At 38.1% G+C, this 13,127-nt stretch overlaps 1 protein-coding gene across 2 annotated transcripts; it reads left to right on the top strand.

Moving 5' to 3' along the window:
* Window positions 1-9,914: 9,914 nt before the first annotated feature.
* Window positions 9,915-12,529, top strand: LOC145774009 (uncharacterized). 2 transcript variants are annotated; one of them, XM_082585150.1, is made up of 2 exons: window positions 9,915-10,564; window positions 10,962-12,529. In XM_082585150.1, exons 1-2 carry the CDS (start codon window positions 9,968-9,970, stop codon window positions 11,322-11,324), a joined length of 960 nt encoding a protein of 319 aa, XP_082441276.1. In that variant the 5' UTR covers window positions 9,915-9,967; the 3' UTR covers window positions 11,325-12,529. The 2 variants fall into 2 exon arrangements, with proteins under 2 accessions (XP_082441276.1, XP_082441267.1); XM_082585141.1 differs by having other exon boundaries at window positions 10,959-12,529.
* Window positions 12,530-13,127: the final 598 nt, after the last annotated feature.

The raw sequence follows: 13,127 nt of genomic DNA, 5'->3' as shown, positions 1-13,127 counted from the left end.
TAGCAAATGACTTTTTGCAGTTAAAAATGACATCGTTAGAAAGCGCATAATCTTCACACACATTCAAGATACTCTGTAGACCATGTAGACTACACTTGGAGAAATACAACAAATATCATCAGCAAACATGAGATGATTGACAAGTGTATTACCTATGTAACAGCCTGCCTTGGTTTTGCTTAACACAGTCGATAGATCATCCATATAGGTAGGCTACACGGCAAATACGTAAGGACTGAGGACACCACCCTGTTTGACACCATTGCTGACAGAAAAAGACTGTGAGTAATGACAACCCCAGCGTATATGTACATCCGCTGATGGGTATACCAATAAACTATTAGACGAACAAGACATATCGGCACTCCTCGTTGAATTAGTTTCTTGAATAGGAGGTTGTGGTTTACCCTATCAAATGCTTTCGAAGCATCTAAAAATACAGAAAAAACAGGACTTCCACGTTTTCTGTAGTAAGACACAGCTTGCTTAAGTACAAAAATGCACATATCTGTGCTATGCTTAGGTTTAAAGCCAAATTGATTATCATTTGTTGTGAGATAGTCATTAATGAAAAAAAGTACAACATGCTCAAATAGTTTAGAAATGACCATAGCAAGAGCAATAGGTCTGTAGTTTGCGATGTCTCTTACGTCACCAGATTTATTTTTAACAATGGGAACTAATTCAGTTTTAAGACAAACATTTGGCACATAGGCTACCCATGAACAAGGCACATATTAAAAAATGGTGAAAGATATAGGCTACACTGATACTGGAATCTGCATAAGCAATGTGCTCAGAAGATATTTTATCACAATCAACAGAGCAATTTAATGGTAATTTATGAAGCAAAGAAGAAACTGTGTCAGCAGAGGTCAGAAATTGATTAGTATTGTGATAGGCATGTATATCATTTAAGCAGTGGCGATCGGTGAGGGAAAGCAAGGAAAGCAGTGCTTACCTGAGCAAAAACTATGCAAAATATAATGACTGAATTCTAGGTTTAACTTATTATTTTTATCAAGTCTATTTTAACTTGAAAATTACTGTGTTCGTGACTAGAATTACTCGTAACGCTTGTGAGTAGTCTAAGTCCTCACCAAACCGCATGTCTTGCCTATAAATGCCAATTAACGCAAACGCTTTTGTCAGAAACCATCACTGAGGCTCCAGGGAAATCAACTTTCAAAATTGCTTTCCCTACGTTGAAAAACGTCAAAAAACGCCTTCGTTTTATCCAATCCTGACTCGTTTTGCAAAACGACACCAGCTGCTTAGCCAATCAGATGTGTTATGGTTAAAGTTGCTTTCCCAGTGACGTCAATGCGTATCTCATAGCGGCTGCTTTTGGTTTCGGGCGAAAGGAATACAGCCTCTACGCATGAGTGATTTTCGCGCTTGTAACTATAGGCTACTGAGAACGCTGAAAATAAAGCTGGTTCTCTTACCAAAAAAAAACATAGATTCTACAATAAAACATGCAATTCCAAAGGGTACATTAACCAACCAGTACTAAAACAGCACAAGTGTTTTTAAAATTCTTTTGGGTCAATAGACTGACATCACAAGTTCAGAGCAAATTTACTTGTGTTCTTCACGAATGGACTAGCTTAATTTATAGGCTAATTATTTGCTCTTTACTAGTGCACCAGTCCAATGCATGTCTTAAATGCTTACAGATGACATTGACAATAAGTTTTTGTGCTCAGTCTAAAAAAGCAGCCAACATTCTAGACTAGTCCCAGTTTGATTGATTGATTGAATCTTTATCCTCGGACTGGGAAAGTCCGAAGATTTTGTTTTGGAAATGCTCTCAGAGCGCACCAAATTGGAAATGTTTTTCAAAATTTTCTGGGGGAGGCCCCCCATACCCCCCGCTGGAAGTGTTGCCTTCGGCAACACGCCTTCGTGATCGGGGGGCCCCTTGCAAAATGTTTTTTGGCGCGAAAAACTATTAGGCCTACTACGTCCAAGAGAGATTAACTGATGGGGGGACTGGGGCACTTTTTGATCGGGGACCCCCTTGCAAAACTTTACGAGGTAACTTGAAAGTCACCCACACCGCTATAATGCCTTTACGTCAATTGTGACTAAAAATTAACCTTGAAAGAAAAAGGAGGCATTTTGCAGAAACTTCAACGGCTGAGAGAAAATAATAATAATAACACAAAATCACATTTTTCCACGTTGGGGGCCCTTCAAAAGGCGGGCCCGGGGCAACTGCACTCTCTGCCCCCCTAAATCCGGGCCTGTGCACAGGACATAACTATATATAAGCAGTAGGGCGTGTAAATATTTTTATACGGGTATCTAAAATGAGCGAAGAGACACAACATCAATTTCCTTTCAGAAACATCAGCATTTCAAAATGTTGATCGCCAAGTCCAGCTTGCTTTGGCTTCAAAATATCCTTTCCAAGGGAGAGCAGTCTTTCAACAGAAGCACTGGAGGAGATAGGGGTATTAATATTATATTGCAAGAACAAACGCTTCATGACGTCATTGGGGAATGCATCAGACCTAATTGTCTATGTTGGGTTACGTTCGAGAAATTTATTTTAAAAATTTTGCCGCACTCGCTTTCTTTTTTGTGTTTTCAAATAACGGAGCAAAAAATCATCTGTTTCATGCCTGTCAACTCAAAAGTATATATAACCACAATCTACAAATAAAGAATCCCTTTACAAAAAAGGAAAACGTGAAATTTCTAAAAACAGACAGCTTAGTAAGGGAACAAACAAAGAATTGTGGCGTCACAGACATCAATCCGTATGGAACACTGCAAAATCCTACCTCGCAGTTTACGCGGCCTCCTTTCTGTCGCTGGTACGCCGCAAAATCTTACCTCGTAGTATACACAGCTCCTTTCTGTATACACAACCTCGCTTCTTGTCGCCAAACGCTTATAGGCCTAATCTCTCCCAAACAAATAATTTGACCACTACGAAAAAACTGCCATAAAGTGAAAAGCAAACGACCAATTTTTGTTTGGGAAACAAATTCTTCATTCACAACTTTTTTACCAGTCGAGTTTAGCAATTGATTAAAGTGACATATCCACATGTTCGAAATGTTTTTACTTCCAACAGCATTTCCGACAGAGGTAAGTAATGAACATCTTTGTGATCCAGACTGTCTAAATTTATCCCAAAATGTTTTAAACGAGGAGTCTGCATGACATGCTTTGGCAATGGCATTTGCTTCATGCTGATCTCTGTTACTTTTGCACTTTCGTAGAGAAGATTTGAATATTTTACGAGTAGCAGACATGGCCTTGTGTATGCTGCCAGATTTATATATGACACAGACACAGTGATCAAAGGCCATCTGAAACGTAACTACGGTACCGGTAATTTACTGGTGCTTCAAGTCAACCCTTTTAAAATGTTCAAAATTGAATGGACAGTTGAAAGCTATGCTGAGATAAAAGTATAGACCTAGCCTAACCATGGCTCCCTCTACTGCTGAAAGTCGGCAGTGAGTAGACTAATAATAATGTCTTGATCTTATTTATTGTCGATCTATAACAGCTGAGGTCTTTTAGCTACAGGGCTCATTTTTTTATTATATATCAAATTTACGATGTCATCACATTATTACCCGACTTATTCTCACTGCGTTATGCAAGAAAGAACACAATCGGTACTGTTTTTAAAATCTTCGGTTTGACCCGACCTGGAATCGATCTCCGATGTAGGCTACCAGAGCCGAAGGCGAAACCACTCGGCCACTGAGCTAGCAAAAAGCAACGCTATAGCTTTTTTAGAGTGCAATTGCTACAGATTACTATTACTCCCAGGCAGAGGTGGACAGTAGCGCGCTACTATTTTGGTAAAAGTAGCGGTAGCGGCGCTACTTTTTAGTTGGAGTAGCGGCTGCAGTAGCGGCGCTATTTTTTTCCAAAGTAGCAGTAGCGGGAGAGGCGCTACTTTTTTTCAGTCGCACTCCCGCTACTCGCTACTTTTTAATTTAAAGTAAAAAAATACTCGTTTTTTTCGCAACACTGGCGTGGTCAAGCAGTTATAACTTATTATATAGCCTATAATCCTATATGATCGGTTTGGTTACAAAGTTTCGGTCTTTTGGGAATCTCGTTTTCTGGTGTGGAGCTGCGATGCTGCAATCAAGGTATGAAATCGATAATGTTCATTTTAATTTTAATAATAGCAGAAGTAAAGTTGAATATGGTTTATAGAATATAGACTAGGCCTGCATGCAGCGAGCATTGCCTCGTCAGTCATCATCTATGTTAAGATGTCCAAAAATAAGGTTTCATCGTATTGGTTAAAGTAAAACTGTTGACAAATGGTTAGCTAAGATATTTGTTGCTGATAAAATTTTCTTACACGATGGTTTTTGTTAAAAGAAATCATTACAGGGCAATTTGGTGTGGTTTGTTTTGCTTACAACTTTGAAGTTACAACGTAGTTTGTCTTATTTCTAAACAGCTCATTTATTTTCTAGCTGACGTCAACTACTTCGGCGAATATCTCCGTGTGATGAAGCCTATCTGCCAGGCTTTAGACATTCTCCAGGGCGAGTCCAAGGCGTATTACGGAGTCTTGCTTCGAACCATTACAATTTGCGCGAAGAAGTTGACCGAGATCAGTGATCTTGTGAGCTGTGAGGAGTTGAGAGTGAAAGTCCTTGAAGGGGTGAAGAAACGATTCAACAAGTGCTTCAACGACATGAAATGCGTTATGGCATCATGTCTTCATCCCTCCTTCAAGACGTCGTGGCTACAGTTTATGCACTACGTTTCCACGGATGATGTTGACTCACTGCGAGAAAAAGTCAAGACAGATGTAATTCGACTGTTGCGAGAGACATCAAGCCAGGTTGATACTTAGAAGAGTGACACCAACACCAGTCACGACTCCGAGGATGAATTTTTTGGTGTGTTGGAGCCATCCCGTGAAACGTCGGTGCAGAAGGAAACAGCAATTGTGGACGCCTTTTTTTTCGGACAGGAGCAAGTCCTTGAGCTTTTCGAATACCGAGTTAAAACATCTGTTCATTAAATAGGCTACAACACCCCCATTTCTTTCAGTGCTGCGGTGGAGAGACTTTTCTCTGTTAGAAAAGATGTGCTTAAAGCCAAAGCGGGCATGACTTAATAGTGACTCTCATTTTGAAATGCTTGTGTGTTTGAAAGATGCGTAACAATAAATTTCCCTTAGAATGTGTTTTCTATAACGTTAAAATGACAGTGTAAACAAATGATAACATTCGTTTTCAAGGTCATTTTTGCGTCATTAGGGACTTGTGTTTCCTAACTTAATGTCATTTTAGACAAAAGTAGCGGAAGAAGTAGCGGTAGCGGGTAGCGCGCTACTTTTGTAAATTGGTAGCGGGTAGCGGTAGCGCGCGCTATTTTGGTCCAAGTAGCGGTAGCGGGTAGCGCGCTACTTTAAAAGTAGCGGGTGCCCACCTCTGCGCTCCCAGGCATGGAAAAATCCATAATTGCTCTTTCATTCACCGTTTTGTTTGTGTAAATAATACTCTAGCTTTAAAAGTTCTTCCAACTTACAGTGCATTTGGTGATTTTGCCCGAAGCTATGCAAAAGGACGAAATACCGTGTAATTGTATCACGATGAGGTTGTCGCTGAAATGTGAAATAGTCAGGAAGTATGCATACACATGTAAATAGAACAGTCACTGAAAGAGGTCTATTATAATCAACTTAAGGTTTTTGATGCATTTAGTTGTAAAGTTTTGTATATTTTCCAGGGTTTGTCATAGCTATGAACCTATGACCATTAAACATTTTTATATTTAGCCTATAGCCTATCCTATCTGAAGAAATTTAGACTAATTCTTAGGATAGCTACCTGTAGTTGGCCTACGTAGTAGAAATTAATAGTTACATCAAATATTCGTAGAGGCTAAGTCATATAGGCCTGCATGCAAACACACCATATCTGCAAAAAATAGGTTGACGATTGCAATGGAACAAGTCAAAGTGATAGAACCATCACAGCAACAGGAGGCTGCGAATGCGAAGTGAGTAAGTAACTATTCAAGATCTTCAAGTAGTCACCCTCCGATCAAAGGCCTAGCTTCAAGAAACACATACGACCCAGTAAAGTTATGGTATTCAAACAATCCCGATAAACAAGCCTAAAAATCGTAAACTCAATGAGAAAATGTTTTCAAAATCCATCTGAACAGTAAGACAAAGCAAAGCCTAAATTAGGCGACATTTAATGGACGTTTGACAAATTATGAAAACAGTTTCGACTATCTCTGGCTATGTCGATGGCATAGAAAGTAAAATGTTTCTTTCAACAATAAGCTGCAATCTATCAGTTTCAGCCACTCCGTATTGCAGTCGTCAAATGCGATTGATCTTTGATAGATTTGCAAATGCGATATTTATAAATGTTGACTCCTTTTAGACCTTTCATTTTCGGTACGGTATCGCAACAGTTTTCGCTTTTCCCATCAGGATTTTAGATCACAGGAAACTTTACGTCCTGCAGCTGTTTATGTTTATATTCATGCTACAACCATCTGTTGAAGTTTCCATCTAAGCACAACAAAAATACGGTTGGCTGCATGAGCCTCGCAGCATGAATGCTTTCATAGTAGCCCTAAAAAATTAACGCTGCTAGTAAAAGGAAAAATTTTGTTTCTGCGTAACTTAGGCTACGTGAGTTTAGGTTTATGTCCACACATAAAAGGTTGAGACTATGGCAAAGACATCTTTGTAAGCTTTGTAAAACTGGGCGTCAAGTCAGAACGGTGCGAAAGCTCTGCTTTTTTTTCAATAACAATTACAAAAATCTACAAATTGTTTTTTGTTTCTGAAACTTACCTTGAACGAAAACAAAATTTATAAACATGTTTCGAGATGCTACAGACGTTAGTTCTACAAGAAATTTGCAACAAAAGAAAGAAAAACAATCAACTAAGGTAGGCCTATTCTTTTGCAAAAGTGTTTTTCAACCAGCGTCCATCAAAGGCCGAGAGATGTTGCATGAAAAGGTGTGTTCGCTCGCGAGACGCAGCATTATCGCAATGCCGAGGCTTTATCACTCAATAACAAAATACCAAATATTTAGTGATTTAAATGTAATAATTCTGTTTAATCTCCGCTTTAGTCTGATTGCAGACAAGCAGGTTTAATTTACTATTTAGCTACAGCAAACAAGCCAAGGTGATACTGGTAAAAATTGCGTTCAAAATATCAAAAAAAAACTGTGATTAAACTTCTTATTTTACAAGAACATAATAATTTGAAATTTTGTGCATGAGTTTTGTTTGGTACTTCACCAAAATAGCTTTACGGCCATAGGCCACTAATGAGTTGAGATGTTAATAAAATATTGTTGAATTGATGAATAGAAGAAGGCTCACTTTTTTTCTTTTTAGCGTAGGCCTATAATATTATTGGTTGGAGTTAGACAACCGGTCAATCTAACAAGCTGAAAAATAGATAAGTTATTAAAATTTTGCAACAATTTTTTTTCAAACAACCATATCTGTTCTGTAAAACTGCCCAGGTTTGTGATTTTGACAGTTTAAGGTCGCCCTCAAAACACATTCATGACCAAACGACTCAAAATGTGACGTCACAATTCTACGTGAAGATTAAATTCAGAACATCTTGGATACTCTTTAGGAATATTATCGCACAATACTTTCGCATTCATCAGATGAACTTTGTAGCTACTGGCTGCTAGAAACAATAAAATGTTGCTTTCGGTTGCTCGTATGATAAGCTAATTAATGTGTGAGTTGATTGATTGATTGATTGATTGAATCTTTATCCTCGGACTGGGAAAGCTTCTTGCAGAGCTTAATCCAGGCAGTTTCGCATACTTGTAGAGGCTTTGAATCACTGACGCAGGCCCGGTCACCGAGATTGACAGAGTAAAGTTTCCGATTGTTGAAGTAATGTTGCTGGGGAATTATTCCATCCATTAGATGCCGCTGAATGGAGAGCAGTCCTTAACGTGAGTTGCTCAAGCGCACGTTAAGGACTGCTCTCCAGTTATGCGACTATAAATGTAAAGTGATGTAAATATAGGCTATACAAAATAAACACAAAATGGTTAAATTCAACAACCAAAAAGTTAACTATTCAAAATATATTGAATACCATACTACGGTCTACTGTGCTCTGGGCTTGAACAATACAGGAACAAGATATTTTCCTGTTAACTTTGCAAACAACCATATTGAGTGTTTCCCAGCAGCTGAAAGTCGATTTACAGTACATTTGCACGAGTTGGGCAGAGGATACTAGCTGAAGTAGGCTAACAGTGCTTGTAGTTTTTATGCAAATCAATAAGTTTTTGCGCGAAGTGATTCTACAGCAAACTGTATGACGTGGCATTTTTTGTGTTACGAAATAGTTTTGTACTTGCAAAACTTTGGGGAACACCAAACGAAAATCACCAAAATGTTTGCTGTGACGTGTAAAGTGTAAACTACTAGATCTAGTCTACAATACGAATAAGACTGGGCTTAAACAGGATTATGGCATTTAAATCAGCAAATATGCAGGCATCTTTGCGTTACTGTTGATAGATAAAACGTCTTTTTAGTGTGATGAGTCTGATGACAATACTACATTGTATCACGTGACAGTCCAGATCTTTGGTAGAACCAGATGGGTAGTCATGGGGGACAAAGAGGCAATTGCTATCCCCCCCCGAAATATTTTGAATAAGCATTTCACCTCATGTTACAACATCATTTGACAAAGTTTTACTACGGATTTAGGCTGAAAGTTGCCTACTCTCAGAATGCGCAATTTTAAGGTATTTTTTTTCAAAATGTTGTTGGAGAGGCTCCCCAGACCCCCTGTGAGTGCTTCGTCTTCGGTAACTCGTTAGCAGGCTTAGCTAACATGTGCAATAATACTTATTTGCCCCAACCCCCCGAATTTTTGTGCTAGTTACGCCCCTGAGTAGAACATTTGACTGTCTTTCGCTCAATTGAAAGTCGAAGTGAACGAATATTGAGTTACAGCTACATAATGAGATAGCTACGTCATTAGTTAAGGTTGAAAATCACAGGTGGACAATACTTCTGCTGACATAATGACAGCTAGGGAAAGAAATAGATTTTCTCATTTTGAAACTTATTTTTTCTGCAGTAGGCTACATGACGTAGGCCTGCATGGATAGCATTTCCTTCGTATCTCTCCATATGAACATGGACAATATGTTTCCTTTGTCGAACCCAAGCAAAAATAGCGTGTTGAGCAACATTTTATTTAGAAATAAATTAAAGTTTGTCAACTCATCATGGTTGCAAACTTTATTCATTAACTTTAACAAGAGGTAGGCTACCTTTGAATCCAGGATGTTCCCAGAGAATGCCGGAACAGAAATAAAACACCGCATTTATTTAAGGTCTTATTAAAGTACCACACGTTTATATCCATTCTAGAATTTTTTAGAAACACTCCTTGATTTTGGTAGAAAAATATTTTCGTTGATGATCTTACGCTACTAATACTTTTCCTTTGTTAAGGTAGCCTAATATCTTGTTATTAACTTCAGGGTATCTTATTTGGTGGACCCAGGCCTTTCGTTTATATGGGGATTGGGGCCCAAAATGTTTTCTCAATAACATAAATCACGCGAGGTGTGACAAAGTGTAATGCGCAAACATACGATAATAATAAGATACTGTGTGAGTGCAAGTATCAAATGGACTTTACATTTGTCTCTGTTCAAATAAAGTTACAAATCTCACTGCGATGACTATGGGCACTGTGGCAGGTCTTGTGTAACGACAGATAATGCACTTTGTACTTCGTGATTGCTGACGTAACCGTTTTTCTACATCGTGCATTCTGCTCTATCAACGGTTTTTGCATGTCAATTGCTTGCTCGTAAAAACGCAATATTTACAGACAAAACCTCACATTCAAACCAGGAATGGAACTAAACCAGCAACTTGCTGGCGGATAGGTTTAGAAAGTAGCCTAACAGTTAACGTTTCTATAAACATGTGGATAAACTTGCATTTGTGTGTTTTGGTACAGTTTCTGTGCACAGTACTTTCAAATCCAACATTTGCGAAGAAAGAAGCTGGAAACAAAGCGACAGAATTCTTACGAAACAACACAGAAACTGTGAACAGTTCTAACCCAAATATAAACAAACTAAGTTTAGACTCTACCTTCCGTGATGCAAGTCTAAAATCAGCTGATGAAGACGTAGTAAAGAAAGCGGATACAGTTGTTGATGACGACACAAGTTTAAAAGATCCTGTTGCGGTCGAGAAAGACATGTTTACGAAACCTCACAACAAACTGAGGGAAAAGCAATACTTTTACGAGTCACCGTCTGAAACAACAGCAAGTGTTGCCAATATCAATCCAATAACAGCTGACTCTATTCGAAATCGCTATGCCACTGAAAGCTTTATAGAGGATAATCTTGACCCGAAAGAAAAAAACAGTTTACAACAACTAAATGTAATGGATAACAATAAAATCGTAGCTATGGAGCACGATAGTTCTGACATGACTACGCGATCGAAAGAAAAAGAAAAGCCTCGAATGAATATCGACAATGACACCATTAATTTTGTTCCAGAAAAGGTATTTTTTGCAGCCAACCAATATTTATCGAGGTCAACCTCGCCTACCAGAAAGTAACTTCTGGTAGGTGAGGGCAGATTCTGGGCAAAAAAAAACAAATTGTGGTTGATTTTGATTGAAAGTTCAGTTGATTTTAATTTAACTGATAATTACTTTTAGTACCGGTATAACCCGAACTTAATTGTTGATTGCTTAGTAAGTTAAAGAACATAATCTACATGAACAGTGTCCTAATGATACATTTATTAACTTACAATTTAGAAAAAAACTGCAACAATTAACGGTTTCAAGCTTTGCTTGCGTGTAGATCTAACTTTCTGTTGCTAAATGTGAAGTTAACGGATTTTTGGATAAGCTGACTTTTTTGTGTCAACTGACAACACTTTAACATCAGCAGATATTCACCAACAACCTTGATAGAGGAATCGACAATGCACAACCATCTGTGCACGACACCAACTCTGATCGTGACATCACATTTGCAGATCTGAAGAAAGGAGAAAGTGTTCACTCTGTGCTTAGTTATGGAGATTATGCTCAACTAGAAGAAAGAAGCGACAAAGAAGTTCTTGAAGTTTTTATTGTTGAAAATAATACTAAAGAGAAAAAATACAATGAAACGAACATTTTGAGAGATATTCTTGGCACAATTTTTATCATCATATTTTTTATAATATTTGTTTGGTCAACCCGGCGAATGGTTTGGAAATCCGTTTTGTCCTGCAGCCGAAGAAGCAAAAAGAGAAGGTATTCCATTTAAACCGCATTCCATTTAAACCTGTGCAATGTCAAACGCTTGAAAAAAGAAACAGCTATAGCCAATCTTTTTCAAGTTTTTTAAGAAATAGCTTGTACGTCTTAAAATAAACAATGTGTGAAGCTGAAAAACAATTCGTAAATGTTTAACTAATCCAAATATTTTGTTCGCTCAATTGTTGGTAAAACGTGCCAAGCTTTAGCTTGGCTCCTTTGATTTTTGCGTTTAATTGTCAAGTTATGGCCTACTGTGCAAAAGCTGTAGCAGCCTATACTTGTTTAGCTGTAAAGAAAATGGCTTCACAATGTTACTTGATTTAAACTAGAGAAACAATTTTCCGTTTTGCCCATAGCTCTATCAGTTAAACGTCTGGGCAATAGTCTTAAAATGGCATTTTGTGTGATTACTGATCATTGCAGCTTGCCTTTAGTGTTTTCAGTTGTGCTAATTATAATATCTAAAGGATCTAATGATATCATGATGTTTTTTCGTTATTAATCATTTTTATTGTATTTTATTTATTTCTACCTGTTTGTTTGAAACTTACTTTATATATATGTTTGATGTCCAATGCATTGAATGTTTATTCGGGAAGCATCATTGAAGACTAATCACGAATAGTTTAACATTTAAATGGGAAACTAAAATACCAGTTTCGTGCACTTATGAGCATGTCCTTGAGCTGCCAACAGCGAGATATTTCGTGATATTGTAAAGTAATTTGCCACCCCCTGACGTGATATTGTGAAGTGGTTTGCTACCCCGAATGCCCAATGCATAAAAACGGTTTGCTGTGCTGCCAAGTCAGGGTCTGACAGGTTGTTAGAAGTTGAATAATGGTAAAAACAGCTGCCGATAGTATCTGAAACATAGCCGTAGAAGATTAAAGCATTTTGGAGATGCAGACAAACTTTGCCCAAATTTTGTTTTTGCAAAAATATTTAAAATAATGCATCAACTTAAAATTTACTCAAATAACTGGACATTTCCTCTCCCAAATTTGCGATTTTTCTTTTTAGCAAAGGTGCAACTTCCCCCTCTGCACCCCTAGCTTTTACTGCTATGATCTGAAGTCGTTTCGAGTATCGTGCAGACCCTATTGCAACCGAGAACACGCAAGAAAACGCTGTTGCAGAAGTGTCATCCTTAAAAAGTATATTTTTGTTGTGCTTTTATTGTATTTTGTTTTATACAAGCTTATCGCTTCAGAGTTGCTGTGGTAACTTTCAACTTTCAACCCACTAGGCCATTCCCCAGACATGAACCCCGTCATTTTTACCAGACGTTGAATCAATATAAAAATGACGGATTTTGCTGCCTTGGCCCTTGGGCGTTAATTTGTTGGTCATACGTGCAATAGCCAAGTCGTTTGGATACAGTCTCACCAGCTTGTCTACGCCGCCTGCATCCAAACACTGTCAAATTGTATGTTTGTTTTATTATGGTTTCTCTAATGTGTTTTTACTGTAGCCAACAATTGATGCAAACCATATTGCTTGTAGTAAAAGCAGAAAAGCAGCAACTGAGCTTTCTTTCACCCTTAAATTAAAATTGATTGAATTACTGTGGATACAGATGTTTTCCCAAAGTGGGGAAGTCTATGGTTGATTGATCTAAATTGTAGCTTGGGCAGACCGGATATTTACTTTAATTTATGTATGTGTCCGGGTACCGGTTACTACGGTACCGGTACTACGGTACCGGTACGTAGTAGGCTACTTGTATGGTCACTCTTTGAATCAAGAAGATTGATGAAAGCCTACCTACATAATAGTCTACACTCTACGCACCGTAGGCTCAGGCCAG

The sequence above is a fragment of the Aplidium turbinatum genome, chromosome 1 (assembly GCF_918807975.1).
Source record: "Aplidium turbinatum chromosome 1, kaAplTurb1.1, whole genome shotgun sequence".
NCBI lineage: Eukaryota > Metazoa > Chordata > Ascidiacea > Aplousobranchia > Polyclinidae > Aplidium > Aplidium turbinatum.
This window is presented reverse-complemented; position numbering and strand designations above follow the sequence as displayed.

Bases quoted from the DNA above. Each gene is read 5' to 3' on its own strand.
- LOC145774009 (XM_082585141.1), top strand. From the start codon at position 9,968: ATGTGGATAAACTTGCATTTGTGTGTTTTGGTACAGTTTCTGTGCACA. The intron at 10,565-10,958 runs GTATTTTTTGCA...CTTTAACATCAG, and splicing joins TTAATTTTGTTCCAGAAAAG to CAGATATTCACCAACAACCT.